This window comes from Plodia interpunctella, chromosome 13, assembly GCF_027563975.2.
Source record: "Plodia interpunctella isolate USDA-ARS_2022_Savannah chromosome 13, ilPloInte3.2, whole genome shotgun sequence".
NCBI classification, from domain to species: Eukaryota; Metazoa; Arthropoda; class Insecta; order Lepidoptera; family Pyralidae; genus Plodia; species Plodia interpunctella.
Window position 1 is genome coordinate 9690959 of NC_071306.1, and position 15735 is coordinate 9706693.

General features: G+C 35.0%; 1 protein-coding gene and 1 long non-coding RNA gene across 5 annotated transcripts in view; one reads left to right on the forward strand and one right to left on the reverse strand.

The window, feature by feature from the left end:
• Positions 1–6699: 6699 nt before the first annotated feature.
• The window catches only part of retm (real-time), a 55423-nt gene continuing 46387 nt past the window's right edge, over positions 6700–15735 (reverse strand). For 2 of the 4 annotated variants that reach the window (XM_053753915.1, XM_053753913.2), the window contains 4 exons: positions 15212–15344; positions 14225–14334; positions 13454–13578; positions 6700–12897 (listed from right to left, as the gene is read on the reverse strand). In XM_053753915.1, coding sequence (XP_053609890.1) covers positions 12810–12897; positions 13454–13578; positions 14225–14334; positions 15212–15344 — 456 coding nt within the window. In that variant the 3' untranslated portion in view covers positions 6700–12809. Of the gene's footprint in view, positions 12898–13453; positions 13579–14224; positions 14347–15211; positions 15345–15735 lie in introns of all 4 variants that reach the window. The other 2 variants (XM_053753912.1, XM_053753914.1) reach the window with 1 other exon arrangement.
• Positions 12774–13893, forward strand: LOC128674922 (uncharacterized). The gene is made up of 2 exons (XR_008405212.2): positions 12774–12912; positions 13439–13893. It is a non-coding gene; the product is annotated as an uncharacterized LOC128674922 (long non-coding RNA).

Consider the following 15735-nt stretch of genomic DNA (forward strand, 5'->3'; position numbering starts at 1 on the left):
TAAATGTATCGATTTGCCAAAATTTCAAATGGGCGCATCACTATTTCGTAGTCATCTGTCATTCCGGGGAATATTTTTTTAAAAATCCGAAGTAAACAAATTACCAAAGTTTTATTTGCACAAAACAAATCTGATTACATTTAAATATTAAAAATACATAAACATAATTCAAAATCATTATGATGGCTAATTTATCTACTAATGCAAATCCGAGCGTCCGTCCCTTCGCCCTTCACTTCAATATATAACGCAACTTAGTTTCACTACTGCGCAATTAGCTATATTTTATTACAAAACACATAAAAATTCATAATATTCATAATAAAAACGGTCCCGTTTACTGTTATTAAAGTGGAAAATCTTTAAAACGCCTTTCATTATAATGGCACACTTTCTTTGTCGTCAAAATGTTGCTATAAATATTTATTAGGCGCTTTTAATCAATATTGTTCCTAATAGTAACCTAACTTTGATAAAAGTTTAGTCATTAGTCCCCTCTTGATACCTCTTAAGCAAAAAGATAACATAGTGGTCCTACAAGCGGAACCCAGGACTACTTTTTTGTCTTTTGGGATACAGAAACTAAAAAAAAATACTCCAAGAACGACTTTACAAGTCACTGATTAACAATGACTTTCATAGCAATGTAATCAGGTGGTTTTACCATTTTACATTGTCTGATTAAATCATCAAAGAGGGAGCAGGTTGTTTAAATTTCTTTAATAGAAAGAAGAACCATAATACGACCCAAAAAAGGAATATGTAAGTATATCCTAAATAATTTACTTACTAAGTATGTTGATGATAGTGTCAAAGCTTTAATATTATAGGTATTATTCTAAATTCTCTGTATCCAAGTTTTGCAATGAAAAGTAGGTAGGTACACATAATTTTTCATACTTCTTATTTTTATTAATGGGATTCGAATCTGGGGCCTTGCACCATTCCTACCTCTACCTAAAGTGAAGCGGTGGTGGTCCAGTGGTGAAGACCGTTCGCCTTTAATCGAAACGTCCCAAGATTCGAACTTGGGATGTATGCTAATATCTAAACCTTTAAAACTACGCAACAGATTTTGATGCTGGTTTTTTTAATAGATAAAGTGCATAATATTGCAACCGCGCGAAGCTGACAAGCGTTTAGTACTTGATACATTTGTTCCGGTTCATCGACCTGCTTAGTGGTTCCTCTACAAGTTCCTTTAAAGGTTCTACTGATGCTTTTTTCTCTCTCTCTCTTTCTCGTCTAAGCACTTTTTCAATTGCTTGCTCGGCCATTGCGCGTCGGAGCCCATCCACTTTCCTACTCTTTCTTATCCTTCGACTTCAGCATCCCTCATCGTCAGACCATTGGCACGCGGCACGCATATCATCCTTGAAGACATCAAGCCAGCATTTTTTCGATTACTGTTTCTTTTTTGTCACGGTACTTACTTCAAGAGGACTAACCCTCTGTCTCTGGCAGCCAAAAGGTCCAAATGAAGTACAAAATCAATCACACATAGTAATTATAGTCCACCTTGTGATTTCACGGCGCGCGGCTGCCCAGTGAAGCCGTGGTTATCGGTAGCTGATAACGGCGATGTGGGTCGCATGGACGCCGAGCTCGCATGTCGCTGCAATCGGCGAACATAAGCTTTTCTCAGAAATAATTAATAGACTATATTTCTAATGAGGAGTCCAGCTAGACTTTAACCAAAGCTGTCTGCACTAAAACCTTGGTTTATTTTGGGCTGAAAACGTCAGAAAACTATACAATGTCAGAGACCACTCAACGGTCCAACGGCTTGTTGCAAAAAACTCATATTGTCTGTTTCCAAAAATCTAAATCCGACCGAAACAAGTTTTTCTTCTTCATCCCTTATTTCATTTCAATTTGGGTCGTGTCTCTACGTACACATGCCCAAAGATCTTCGGGTTGTCATGTGGTTTATATTTTGCCTCTGAATCCCTTGTATATTAGGCCAGCAGGTGGTAGGTGACCTACCTTTGGTTTTGGGCCTTTCGGGTTTTCAGAACCTACCGTATTGGGTGGTCTTCGTTTGCTGTCATTATGTGTATATAGTCTTTCCGCAGTCTGTCCAACCTAAACAAAACATAAGCTCTATATTTATATCTTCCGAAACATAAAGCTGTCCGTTTGCGTTTCCGCGTCTTAGTTAAATCTAAAAACCTGGCAACTCCAACACAATGCCGATATCGCTCATCGGCCGCCACATCGCAGTAATAGTAGAAAACTCCTTACAATTGTTTCTGAAAACACTTGAGCAAACAGAATTTACATTTTTCAAATCAGTCCTAGTTGGGCGGCGGGTGCGCGCGCGCAGTGACAGTGAGACCACCCGAGCGGAATGAATAAACTATCCTTCTAACTAGTTTGTTCGCCCCGGCTCGTGTCGTTTGGCGTCACAGTACCTACGAGTTATCGTCTATTAGAAAAAAGAAGATGCACGTAAGTGCCGCTGATTCGCTGATTATAACCTAACTTTTACCACGTCATCTGGATTGGATCAGGACGATTTTACTTTGTCGGGTTACTATGAAACCCTGTCGACTCGGCTTTTAGTAATAAAACAACTCCACTGACACAGCATTGCAGGTTTTTCAGCGTGCAGGTGGTGGGATACTGTGGGGTGGGTTACGCTGTGGAGGGTAGTCTGGTGTGATTTGGCATTATATTGACACCTCACCAACCTGCTGAAAAACCTAAAAGTAAAAGCTTAGGTACTTTCCGGAAGAAACCGCAGATTAAGCATGACATGTCGTAATAACAGTTAATTAGAAATTATTTGATCTTGTATATGCGGGGCTGTGATGCGGGGTAAATGGAGACAGTGATTGAATAAATACATACTTGGTTGGTTCATTGCATTTTTGAGTCTTCCTTGTCATAAATTTTATCTTCAAACTCTTATGGCGTCAAAGTGATAATATCTTCAGTTAATCTCCTGATTCTTTTAATATGATAACTTTTAACAATCTAATTTTTCCATGGGGTACCCCCCTCTTTATCCCTAGCCAATCGAGAGAATGGGTAAAGATAACTGTACTGAGGAATCCTTGGCATCTCCTTCACCTGAACATTGATCTTAACATTCCTCTATTCTCAAATCTCTCCCTGGATGACATGGATTGACAGTTGTGTGCCATGACTTTGAGGGGCCGCTGGTATGAAGGTTTCTGGCGTTATTTTGGCTCGACCAATTGCATCCAGTTTTGATGCAATAGGTCTACGCGTGCGCGTCTGGAATATGTCTTCAGAACCTTCAGAATATCTTAAGGATTGTGTGGACTAACATTAGTAAAAGTATATCAAGTCTCTAAGTCCGGCTTTTTATCATATTCCGGATGAAGAGCATACCACAATACACAAAGTCAATAACCACAAGATCACATATCATCTTGGAGTGATGATAAATCTCGATGCGAGAAATATCCTTACCTTTGTTAAGAGTTTTATTTATTTAAAACTTCATTGAACAAATTACAAAAAAAAAATGTACTAATGGTAGCCATTTGCCATTTCTCTATCAGTCAAACTTAAGACCAAACAGATACCAATAGGATTCCATTGACCGATTGTCTGTCTGTTAGTCACCGAGCTGTATAATACAGACTTGTGACAAACTTGTGTTTGTCAAACCATTTCACGCGTGACCTGCCATAATCCTCCCGTGATGATGAAATTAGTTCTATGAATTTGCCCTTTGAAGAAGCAGCATATCCAGACATTAATTTCTTATGTAATAATTAGGCATACTATCTACGGTCCTATATTTTATAGTGCCTCTCGGCTAGACTACTATCGGAACAACTCCATGTTTGATTAAAATTGCACTGTTAGATTTGTGATGACAAAAATTTCTGAAAAGTGCATAAACATATCGCAGCCATGGGAATTAGTAGGTACTCCGTACAACGTACTTACTAATTCCATATTCGCAACTTTTTAAGAACGTATTTTAAATTACATATTCCAAAGACAAAAAAATTAAAATACAATCAAATTAAAAGCAATTTAAAACTTTTTTTTTATGACAAAGCCTCTCTCTATTTATTAAATAAGTAAATTAAAACCTATGTGTTAAAAGCATAACAGAAGAAACTTATTTTTGAGCACTATGGTATTTAACCTAATTTTAATTTATTTATTTTTAGTTATTTTTTTAAGTTATTTTAAAAATGCAGTGGTGTACTCATGCCATACAATTAAACCAATATTTAGTAAAAGATGATCAAAATACCTATAGCCAGTTTTAAACCTTAACGCGTTGCGTTAAGACTTACATAATTATCACGATTCTGTAGTTGACTGTAGGAACAGTCGTTAAGTTAACTAGGGCACGATATAGGGAGCAAGTTGTTTTAAACCATACAATAGTACCTTCTACTCAGGTAGCTACAAACATGGTACACAGAAATTAACTGCATTTAGATTAGGCCAACTATTATTACACGACACTAGAATGGAAGAAGCCAGCTACTTCTTTTAATGAATAGCGAAAACTAATACCACAAGAGATTATGCTACATTCGATATTTTATTAGAAAGTGTATGTCGTACGAGACGACTAAGGGATAAAAAGCGGCTGCTGATAGGCAGCAATCCGAAAGTGGGTTGGCATGAGGGCGCTCGTAATCGTAGCCGAAAATTTAAAGATTATTTTTAACACGGAATTCACGTCACGACGTCATTATGAATCTACGGGGGAAGAAACAAAATATGGGACTATATACCTAGCTCGGTGAGGTCTAAAGATGCGCGTTCGCAACTTTTGAATAAATTCAGAAAATTACCTACATTTTTCCTTAACGATTAGAAGCATGTGTCCAACCGTACACTACGTTACACGTTTAAAAACTGTGTTCCGTGTGTGCGTAACACACTCCAAATCTGTATGCAAGAACGTCAAATACCTAATTTCAATGGGTTCCGTAAGGACTTTAGGGAGGACTGAAATAAAGATATGCCTCGTTATTCGTAAAAAAAAATCAAACATAAGCTTAACTATGTTTTGTCACTCGCACTTTATAATACTTATATTTGAAATTGGCAGAGAGAAACAAAACATACTTTAGCTTAAAGTGTAATTTAACTACTTTAAATGAATAATGGGGGATGGGTTTTTACAATTTTATTAAAGATTTAAAAAAAAAAAAAATTATACACGATTTTCGACAAAACAAATACAAAACCGGTCACATGCGTGTCGCGGTCGCGCGCAGTGTTGCAGTATATGCCCTCTCTCTTTACCCATATTCATTGCAAATTCGTCTTTATTACTGCTACATAAAAATGCTTGTAGGGTACTTAATTTGCGATTGACTGTACTATTATTGCGGTGGCGGTGTAATGGTTAAGACGCCCGCCTGTGGATCGAAAGGTCCCAGGTTTGAATCCCCCTCGTGCCACATGAATTTATATACCAATCTGACTCATGTATTTTGTGTTTCATCGTCCACCACTTGCTTCCGGTGAAGGAAAACATCGGGAGGAAACCTGCACACTGGTTGATTATTAACTTGTGTGTGAAATGAAGAAGGCAATGGTAAACTAATCCATTAATAATGCCAAGAAATTTGTTGCGTGTGTTTCATTCCACGTAATAACCACGACCCTCAGCTATGAGGAATACGACTATCAAGAAGAAGAGTACTATTATTTGACGTTTCCACCTGGAAACCACCGCTTGGAAACTATTGCGTCCTTCAAAATTTTCTGCGCAGCTTTAAATCATGGCATAAAGCCTAGTTTTAGTAGGCATAAACATAACCTATATGGAGAAAATGCCCACCGCTCATTATAAAGGCGTATGCACAGCGTAAAATTGTCCGTTTCTTATCGCGCCATAAAAACTTTAGGTAGCATTGCGATAACTACACGATCGTTCGCCTCGTTGTATCGATAACTAGCTTTTGCATGCGGTTTTGTCTTCACTGCCTCTTTTTCCGCACTTATATAGCCGGTTTCATCGGAGCCACGAGGCGTCGACTCTCACAATTTCGAATTTGAAATAGGTAATGTGGAAACATTATAGAGAAGAATCTCTACTTCGCATAGACTTTAATATGCATTTAAAATGAGCCCTCGTCCTATAAAAGTTTACGTGAAAAAATGCCGGTGAAGGTCTAACTTCTGAAGAAATGATTCGGAATTTGAATTTTGAATTCGCACATGAAGAAAAGCGAAAGGGCAAACAATCAAGCGCTTGCTTGATGCCTCAAGCATGCCAAATGTCTGATATGATCTGATAATAAGGGTGCCGAAAACCGTGCGAAGTGGAAGGGAAAATTTGGGAAAGCGGACCCTGTGCTACAACGCTTTAGGGCTGGGATGAAACCGGGAAAACGCTTAAGAAAAGAGACAGATTGAGCTAGCCCCAAAGTAAGTTCGAAACTTGTGTTATGGGATACTAACTCAACGATACTATATTTTATGACAAATACATATATAGATAAACATACAAGACCCGAGCCTATCAGAAAAAGATCATTTTCCATCATGACCCGACTGGGGTTCGAACGCGGGAGCTCTGGTTCAGAGGCAAGCACTTTATCACTGCGCCACAGAGGTCGTCAAAATAAACATGGACCTTTCTCAACAGCAGCGCCTCTAGCGGCGAACTCGACCGCGTTTACCCTCGTTTGATTTCGAAGGCTTTGGCCGCACTAAAACGTATAGATATAATAAAAACGTACATAATATTGATAATATTTATTTCAATACTCAATAGAATCCACTAACACTAAATATTATTGTTCTTATCATGTAACATAGTCTAATCACCAACACATTGATCTTACAATACTATGTCGATTGCTCATCGTTCACAACACAACATCTCAAAATATATACGTATTTATTTGTTATGTAATGTGTTAGTTTAAAAAAGTGAGGCTAGACTATAATCGCACGGTGTTATTCAGAAAAAAAATAAAAAATTGTTACTACAATGTATGCGATTTGATTTTTCACCTGTGCACAATACGCACGAGAGTTGAGACTTGACGTGTCTATGGTATGCCTGCGCATGCGCAAAATTTCTTTAAATTTTCTACTACGCCAACCATAAGCACGTCAGGTCCCTCTTGTTATACCTCACTTTACATGTATTTAAAACATTGACAGAACGAGACAAAACATATTTAGAAATGAAGGATTTTTATTTATTATCTATAACACTGTAATAAATATATATTTATTTTATCTATGGTAATAAACATCATTGATATTATATAAGATAGTAGAGAATTGTATAAACAAAAAAAATATTGCACGTATTAACAAACCATCGATTGATAAGTTCACATAATGTATAAAATAAATATTAAGCAAGTAATTTCTACTAAATCTTGTTTTCAATCCATTTGCAAAGGATAAATTTGCATAAATTCCCCTGGGAATGTCTCATCTTTTTAAACATATCATAATTAAATGTGCATTTAATTCAAAGAAATATAAATTCGTTCGAGTAGAAATCAGATCTTTAACAAACCCAAAAATTTACAGGAATTAACCACATACAAACGATACAAAAAGTTGTTTGTATTGTGCTTTAAACTACAATAACGTCTAAATTAAATTGGCATAATTTATACGATAGATATATTATCGATAGCATCAATTAAATATCATAACAATTGACAACATAACAATTTAATTAAAGAAAAAAATATCGTTGTTCCAAATTTTAAATAATATTATATTTTATCCAGTGATTTTATCATTTCATTTCAATGAAATGGGGTGAAATTGATATCCAATGTGGAATGAAATTAAATCGTTGTAAACATTCATATAAAACAAGTTAAAATAGAAGGGGTAGGCCATGGGGGTAGTTATGTTTTAAAATATATTTCATTTCCTGATATAAAAGTATTGGTTCATAGACAAACTGTGTCTATCGTATAATATAACTATCGATATACTTACAGCTAGATTTCAAATATGTTCACTACCTACACATTTACGTAGCAAGCAACTTTGCATCCAACTAAATTCTACACTACGTTATATCACCTTGCTTTTTCTGTGTTTAGTTCCGACTCGATTATTTTAATCAAAATGATTTATACCACAAAAAAATATTACATCTTAAAATGCAATAACAATCAAGTATTTAAAATGAAAAAGGAATAAAAAAGGAAAGGTATACACAAAAATAACGAAAACATTATTTTAGAATTCACAAGCATGTTTTTTTAATAATCTAAGATTAATCGACAAAGCCTTGTCCATATAAAAATGATGTTTACATAAATAAAATCTCAATTTGTTGAATGTATCAATTAAATAATGAATTCGTGTTTCGAGTTAGAAACTGTATTGTCCAACGACTCATTCCTCTCAATTATCTTGCATATTCGCTTAGCCCAACATTGATTGGAAAATAATTGATTTTTACCATATTAATGATAAGTGTTGCAGCGGCAAACTGAACCTTGTTACGACAGCATGAAGTTGCATTTAAATTGCAGCCGATGACCTTATTTGCAATTATATTGGTAGTTAGATGGTTTTACAATTATTATTTTCTGAAACAGTCATCTCTCTCAATATTTTTTCTGAAATAAAAGCTTAAATTTATGTAAAAGTTAAATCCACTTTGAAACATTTTTTGAGTTAATCTATTAACGACCGCAATAATATATTTAGTAAATGAAACAAAAATTATGTGTAAATAATTATTTCAATGTCTCATATTCTTTGACACAATAAAAACCTAAAATATTTCATCCGTTACCAACTTTTCCCATGGAAAAATAAGCTAAAGTATATTTGTTATTTAATTTTTTACGATTATCGAAGTGCGGTCGTTATATGAAAGATTTATGAGGATTTTACGAGATGCTGTGGCAAGCCGCACGAACAATTTGCATTACAATATTGAATTACTAAACTAATGTTATGTAACACGCAATGTTTCCATACAATCTATAATTTATTTTCACTATTATATCACTTTTTATCGAAACAACCTACATTTTCAACTATGTATAGAGAATTTTTTTTAAAACAACGACAGGAATATTAGAAAAAAAAAACTCAAATCTCGAGGCAATATATTTGTGATTTACTTATGTAGAAATAATGCATTTATTTATGTACAACTTTTTATATTATAAGAAAATATATGCGATCATGGATTTATGAAATATCGTGAATCGAAACTTCATAGGAGGATAAGTTATTTTAATCCCATACAGTCCTGTATATGGTCAAAGTTTCGTTAAAAAAATATTCTTATTTTCCTTTTTTGATTTTTTTTTCATGATACGACTATATACATCCTCAAATATTGAGATACATTCTTACTTTCTTTACGAAATCAGCCGTGTCTCACTACCAAATTATTAATGATATATTTATATACTAATTAAAAAGTAAAAAATAAATAAATAATGAAAATGAAAATCGGACAAAACTATAAAGATAACAGACAATTACAAGCTTCAATGAATTTAATCACTATTTAACCCTATACATAATAGTTAAATTTATGTTGCGTTTTATTGGATCTTTTTTATTATAACACATGTAGTGAGACACGGATATGCGATCCCAGGAGTCTATTTAAGGATTTGAAGATGACGTTCAGATATACTGCTGTCTCTTTTCCGCGACGGTTTCGCAAGTGACACTTCCCGCAGTGCACAAATTTCTGAAGGAGAAAAATAGCACATCATAGTTAAATAATCATTGTAATCGGTTTATCTCAAAATAGACAATGTATAACGAAAAAACCGTCCAAATAGAGAAGTTACCGTTGTAACTTCTCTATTTGGACGGTTTTTTCGTAAGGCTTGTCAGCCTTGCAGCAAGGAAATCAGTGCCATTTAGCTCTCAGCATTTGACAGCATTATATAGACTCCTGGCGGAACCGCTTCTAAGCCAATGTGTGTATGTTTGTACCCTACTCGCCTATGTTTACGTAACCCTGAGCAAAACGTTTGGCTGACGGAACATTCACCTAAGTTGACCAAGTCATTCGCAAACAAATTCAGAAATAACACACGACAATTTGGCAAATATAGTGTTATTTTTCAACAATTGTTGGAATCTTTAGTACGCTGGGCTATCGCATAGATTTTTAGTTGTAACTTACAGTTACGAGGGGGCAAATTAAGTCTTCTCCTGAACTAATTTATGACAGAAACTTTTCTTGATACATGTTCTTTTATAATTTTGTCACTTAATACATTTAAACTATACGTACACCTATAATTGATCAAATATGTAGTTATAATACAGTTGGATAATATACGTGATATGTGTAAGGTGTGAATCCCATTAATATTTTAATGTAGAATTTATGAAAAAGTTCGCGAATGACTATGCCATTCCTAAGATACTTAATTCTAATTTAGTAATTATTGAAAAATAGACTTTATGCTATATACATGAGGATGAAATTTGCGAAGCCTCGCCCTACTTATACGATGTCTAGGCACATTCGCACTCACCACACTGTCATCGACTATAATATAAGAATAGTTAATTCCTTAATTTCCTATCCAAATTGATGGATTGAAAATAAATTAGTTAGTTAATAGAGTTCTCGAGCACACAACACATTTCCATTGTCCTAATTTATCTAAGCAAATGGTCGCATTATTAGTTTTATTTTAATTTACAATCAAAGGAAAATTGGAACAACTTAATAAAAAATATAGAAATTTACACGGCGATTACGCTCCTAAAAGATTATATATTTTTTTAAGTATTAAACAAAGGAGGGTAATAGTTAAGCCGTGGTTAATTTCATGACTTATACTAAAATGAGAATTTGCCACACTTTAATGTCTTAATATGAAATGTAATGACATTATGAAGTTGTTCCTATTTTGGACTGTTGCTAAGCGACAATGTTGCCACAGGTGAAAACGATAACAAACACACCCAAGCCTATTTGATACCTATGCACTAGATCTTAGAGCACAAATCAAGGTATCATAAATTTTTACGATCGTGTTACAAATATGTAAGTAAAGAATAGTAGAGGAAGGTCGGCCGTAAAAATGGTTTATCGGTTTTCAAGAGAAAATACAAATTCTAATATTTTATTATTTCTTTTTATGTGAATTAATTTTTCGCTACACCCAGCTAATATTTAGGTGTATAAGTGATACTATATCATACATTTATGGTCGAAAATGACCACGCGTCTCTCTCCTACTCAGTAACATCTTTGACAGATGACAGAGACATCTGTATATAAAATATCATAATTTTGATAAAGAATCCAAAATATGAAATATCGTAATGACGTCATGTTCGATAGGTAATTCCGAACGATTCTATTCGTTATTCTCAATAAATTATGATCAATTCCAATAGTTATAAGAATAAATACTTTGTTTAATAACTTTCTAATATGTCTAAAGTGCTTACTTGCATATTAATCTATGATTTGTCTACACAACATCAGTTTATTATTATTTTAATATATATGCATGTATATTAAAGTCATGATAATAATAGTACGCTTCGTTGCTTTAAAATATCGTGGTGTCACTGTCTATTTCAAAGGTGTAAAGTGTGACAGCACGATTCGCTTATACTGTCAAGTTTGACAGCTGTCATAGTCATGTATATAATCATCGAGTGCCAATTTTATACAATGATTGTTAATATTTTTTATTATTATTATGTATATTAAATAATAATATTAAGATAATAGAATTGTATGTAGGTAAACCTAATATACTGTTTATAAATATATTACCAATTCTGTGGCATAAATTATCAATTAATTTAATTATATTATTATTTGCTATACATTGTCTACGTTGGCAAAATATATAATATTATTATTATAATTTTAAATATTATTATTATGTAATAAGATTAATATTGAATGTTTTATAGAATATTTCTATAGCTCAAGTGTAGAACTCTATGAAGAACTGATTCTTCATAGAGGGCGTTGTCATCAATAACAGATGGCCACTTCAAGACTGAAATATTTTTCGAGGTAATTATCACTAAATAACATTGTATCATTATAATTTCTTTAAACTATTATACGATATCAGCTCTATAATATTCGTGACATATTTCATTTACATTTAACTATAGGTGGTCAGTTGCACAAAGCTGTAACAAACACAAAAGGCAAATTGTAATTAAAATATTAACGTAATGGGGGCTTCAGCTAGCGAATTCACCGCAAGATGCGCTGGAGAGTTGTGGTAAGTTTTGACATGCGCACATCACAAACGTCAATTTAGTTCAAAAACAACAACAGCGCCCCTGGCGGCGAATTCTTTACTTCACATTGCGACAGGATACAACGGTGTTAAAATCTACATGGTTACATAAAATTTGTTGATTTCGAAAGAACAAAAAAATCTACCACAGATTTCAACCCTGTCGCAATCAAATCACAATACTGTCGTGCAACTACTACAATACTTTTTTGCAACATCTCAATTTTGTGGAGAAACATTTTGCAACACGTCCATTTTACGTCATGTATAAAAATATTATACGGTTTTTTTTTTTAATAAACTATCATGAACATATAAAATAACTGACAACTTTGAAATGCAACAGTCAAATTTCGTCACAAAGGCTCGTTCGATAATTTCAATAAGCCAGTTTTCAAAAAACGTGCGTAGTTTCACCTTATGTACCACTACATATTCTAACAAATACATTTATTATTAATTACAAAACGTTTCTCCACAAAAACAAAACCATATTGAAAATAACACAGATTTATTATTTAAAACGATTCCAGCTTAGCTGTCAGCCGCGTTAGTTGTAGAGGGCGTTGGTATCGCAGAGGGCGCCACTGCGGCCGGCCATCACCGCGAAGGACAGGAGCTGGCGACCGACTTGCCGGACAGACACGAGAACCCGGACGTGCCTGACTGCAGGCTCGACATTGAACCCCTGGAGATAATTCAGGTCAGTCCCAGCTAGCATGGTGCCGTCCTTGTTTTCAAGAATGGACGTAAATGTCAGGAAATATTCTCGGAAATTCCCAAGAATTTTCCTCATTAATCACCGTTCTAGTCAAATTTCCGTTGAGAATTTCTTTTGGAAACCTACAGGAATTCTCAATGGAGAAAATATTCGAGAACAGGGAATTCGTCAGCGGTTCATCGTTAGCCTAACAATGGTTAGGCTATTATGCCACTAATATGTTAAATTCGAAAGTTATAGACGGCTCAATCACGAAAAGTACACTAAGCGGATTTCTATGAAATTTGGTACACAGGTATAATATGTTCTGGAATAGTACTTAGGATAAATTCTATCCGAATTTCCATTTATTTTAATAACGAACTTTCACACCAATGTTAAAGTAAGGAAAAGTCTCACACTCATTTCTTCTCATCAATGGTCGTTCCGAAAAGTCAGTACTTTGTAGACGTGAAAAGGGTCTAATTTCATGACTCCCACCCCCCTAAATTTATTTTTTATTTTTCAGTTTGTATGTACTTACTTGTACTGCTGGCTGTCGAGCGTCTCATGGAAATACACCAGCTGCGCGGCGCGGGGCGTGGAGTCCAGCAGCTCACAGCGCCACTGCAGCACGTAGCTGCCACTTTCTGTCATCACGTGGGAGCCCTGCACGGACATACATGGCTCCTTAGGGTGAGTTGCATCAGTCCATTTTGAAGTTTACTTTGACAAAAGGGTTAATAGTTTGCCGATTTCCTGCCCATGTTAAAGCTAATTTCAAAACCTGTGCAACTGAACCTTAAGCAGCGACCATTTTTTCACAGTCATTGAGTTAGTTAAGTTTTTATATAATTAGATTTTATTTTATATAATAGAGATTTTATATTTCAATGTGCGGTGTATATTTTATGGTTTCCTGAATCGCACGAGTCGTTTTCAGTAATCATTGTGAAATCATTTTAATTAAATTCGTTCCTCGTCTCTACGCAGTTTCATTCAAAGTTTACTATTGTTCAAATTTCCTAAAGTAAACATAGGTATTCTGATTATTTGTATTTCTCATAGTGCAGAGTATAGATTTATATATGCACAGAGGTATTCCAATAAATCTATAGCAAAAACCGAAATTACTTTGGAATACAAATTGACCGGTGATTGAATGAATGAACGAGTTTGTTCACCTGTATGCTCTCTCCATCATGGCAGTGCAGCGCTGGCTCCACCCGATGGTAGTGTTTTTCCCTCCAGCGCTTCTGAATGAGAATCGGTGATGAAATGAACGAATGATTTAATGAAACACAAGTTTACTCACTTGTATGCTCTCTCCATCATGGCAGTGCAGCGCTGGCTCCACTCGATGGTAGTGCTCCCCCTCGCGCCAGTTCTTCTGGTCCAGGACAGACTTCTCCGAACCACCGCTGCCTACGCATAAAGCTGTAACCATTGGTAACATGGTAAAAGCACAGTTTTATAAAATCACTAGCTTTTGCCCACAACTTCGTATGTGAGTAAAAATCCGTTTCCCGCGGGAATTTCAGGAAATCCCTTCTTAGTGCTCACCCACACTTCCCTAGGAACCAACACAGCAAATTTCAGCTTTCTACGCCCAGTAGTTTCGGCCGTGCGTTCAGTCAGTCTCAGTCACTCAGTAATGCAAGACTTTTATATATATTGATTGATATAGATGCCAGTAGTTAGTGAAAATAGTTTTTTTTATATCCTGTATTATGTGTCCCACTGCTGGGCAAAGGCCTCCCCTTTGTCTTCCATGATGAAAAAAACTAATATTATAAATGCGAAAGTAAGTTTGTTACCTCTTCACGCTCTATCTACTCAACCAATCTTCTTGAAATTTTGCATACATGTAGTTTGAAGTGCGGAGAAGAACATAGGATACCTTTCATCCCGGAAAAATTAATGCTCCCGTGGGAAATTACGTGGGCGAAACCGCGGTCTAAAGCTAATATAATATAACATTTTACGTGAAAAAGTGTATGTGAAGGTCAAATTTCTGAATAATCGATTTGAATTTTTCGTTCGACGGCCGTGCTAAAGGGATACAGTCGCGAGCGTTGAAAATGCAGTTAGGGTTATCACAAAATATTAAAGGCGTGACACTGTACCCGAAAGTTACAGCCCTTGATTTAGCTCCCAACATATCATAATATGGAGATGCGTCGAGAATCCCCCGCTTAAGAAATATTATTTAATTTAGAATATGACGTGAAAAAGAGTATGTGTAAATTTAGAATAAATTATTTTACTAATAAAGCCGAATATAATAAAAATAAAGCCTTACCAGGGTTATCATCAGCAATGGTCAGCTCGTGCACGCTGCGGAACACGGCGAAGGAGATGTCGTGTCTCAACACATCGAAGTCCCACGTCAGCACGCTGTGCGGATCTCTGTTTACGACTATTACTTCGTGGATCTAAGGCAAGATTTTTTTTATAGTATAGCGATTTAAAAATACAAAAATATGGCGTTACCACAGGACCACTACTATTTTAGGGCGGGAGCCACACACTCGATTTATTGATATTAATTAGGTAAGTATAAGTACCCGTAGATTTTTCACGCGTACTGAATTGATTTTCATAAAGTTTAATTCTGTTATTCCAAGTGTATTCAATCCATGTAATTCAATACACTTGGAATAACAGAATAGAACACTTTTTATCTCGAGTCCCAACAGGAACGAAGACTTGAGACATAGCTAGTATTTTTACATATAAGGGATTAAATGTAAACATATAATAAAACTAGGAGATATTGAAGAAAACATTTTTATTTAATTTCTGTGTTTTTTCACACATTTTGTC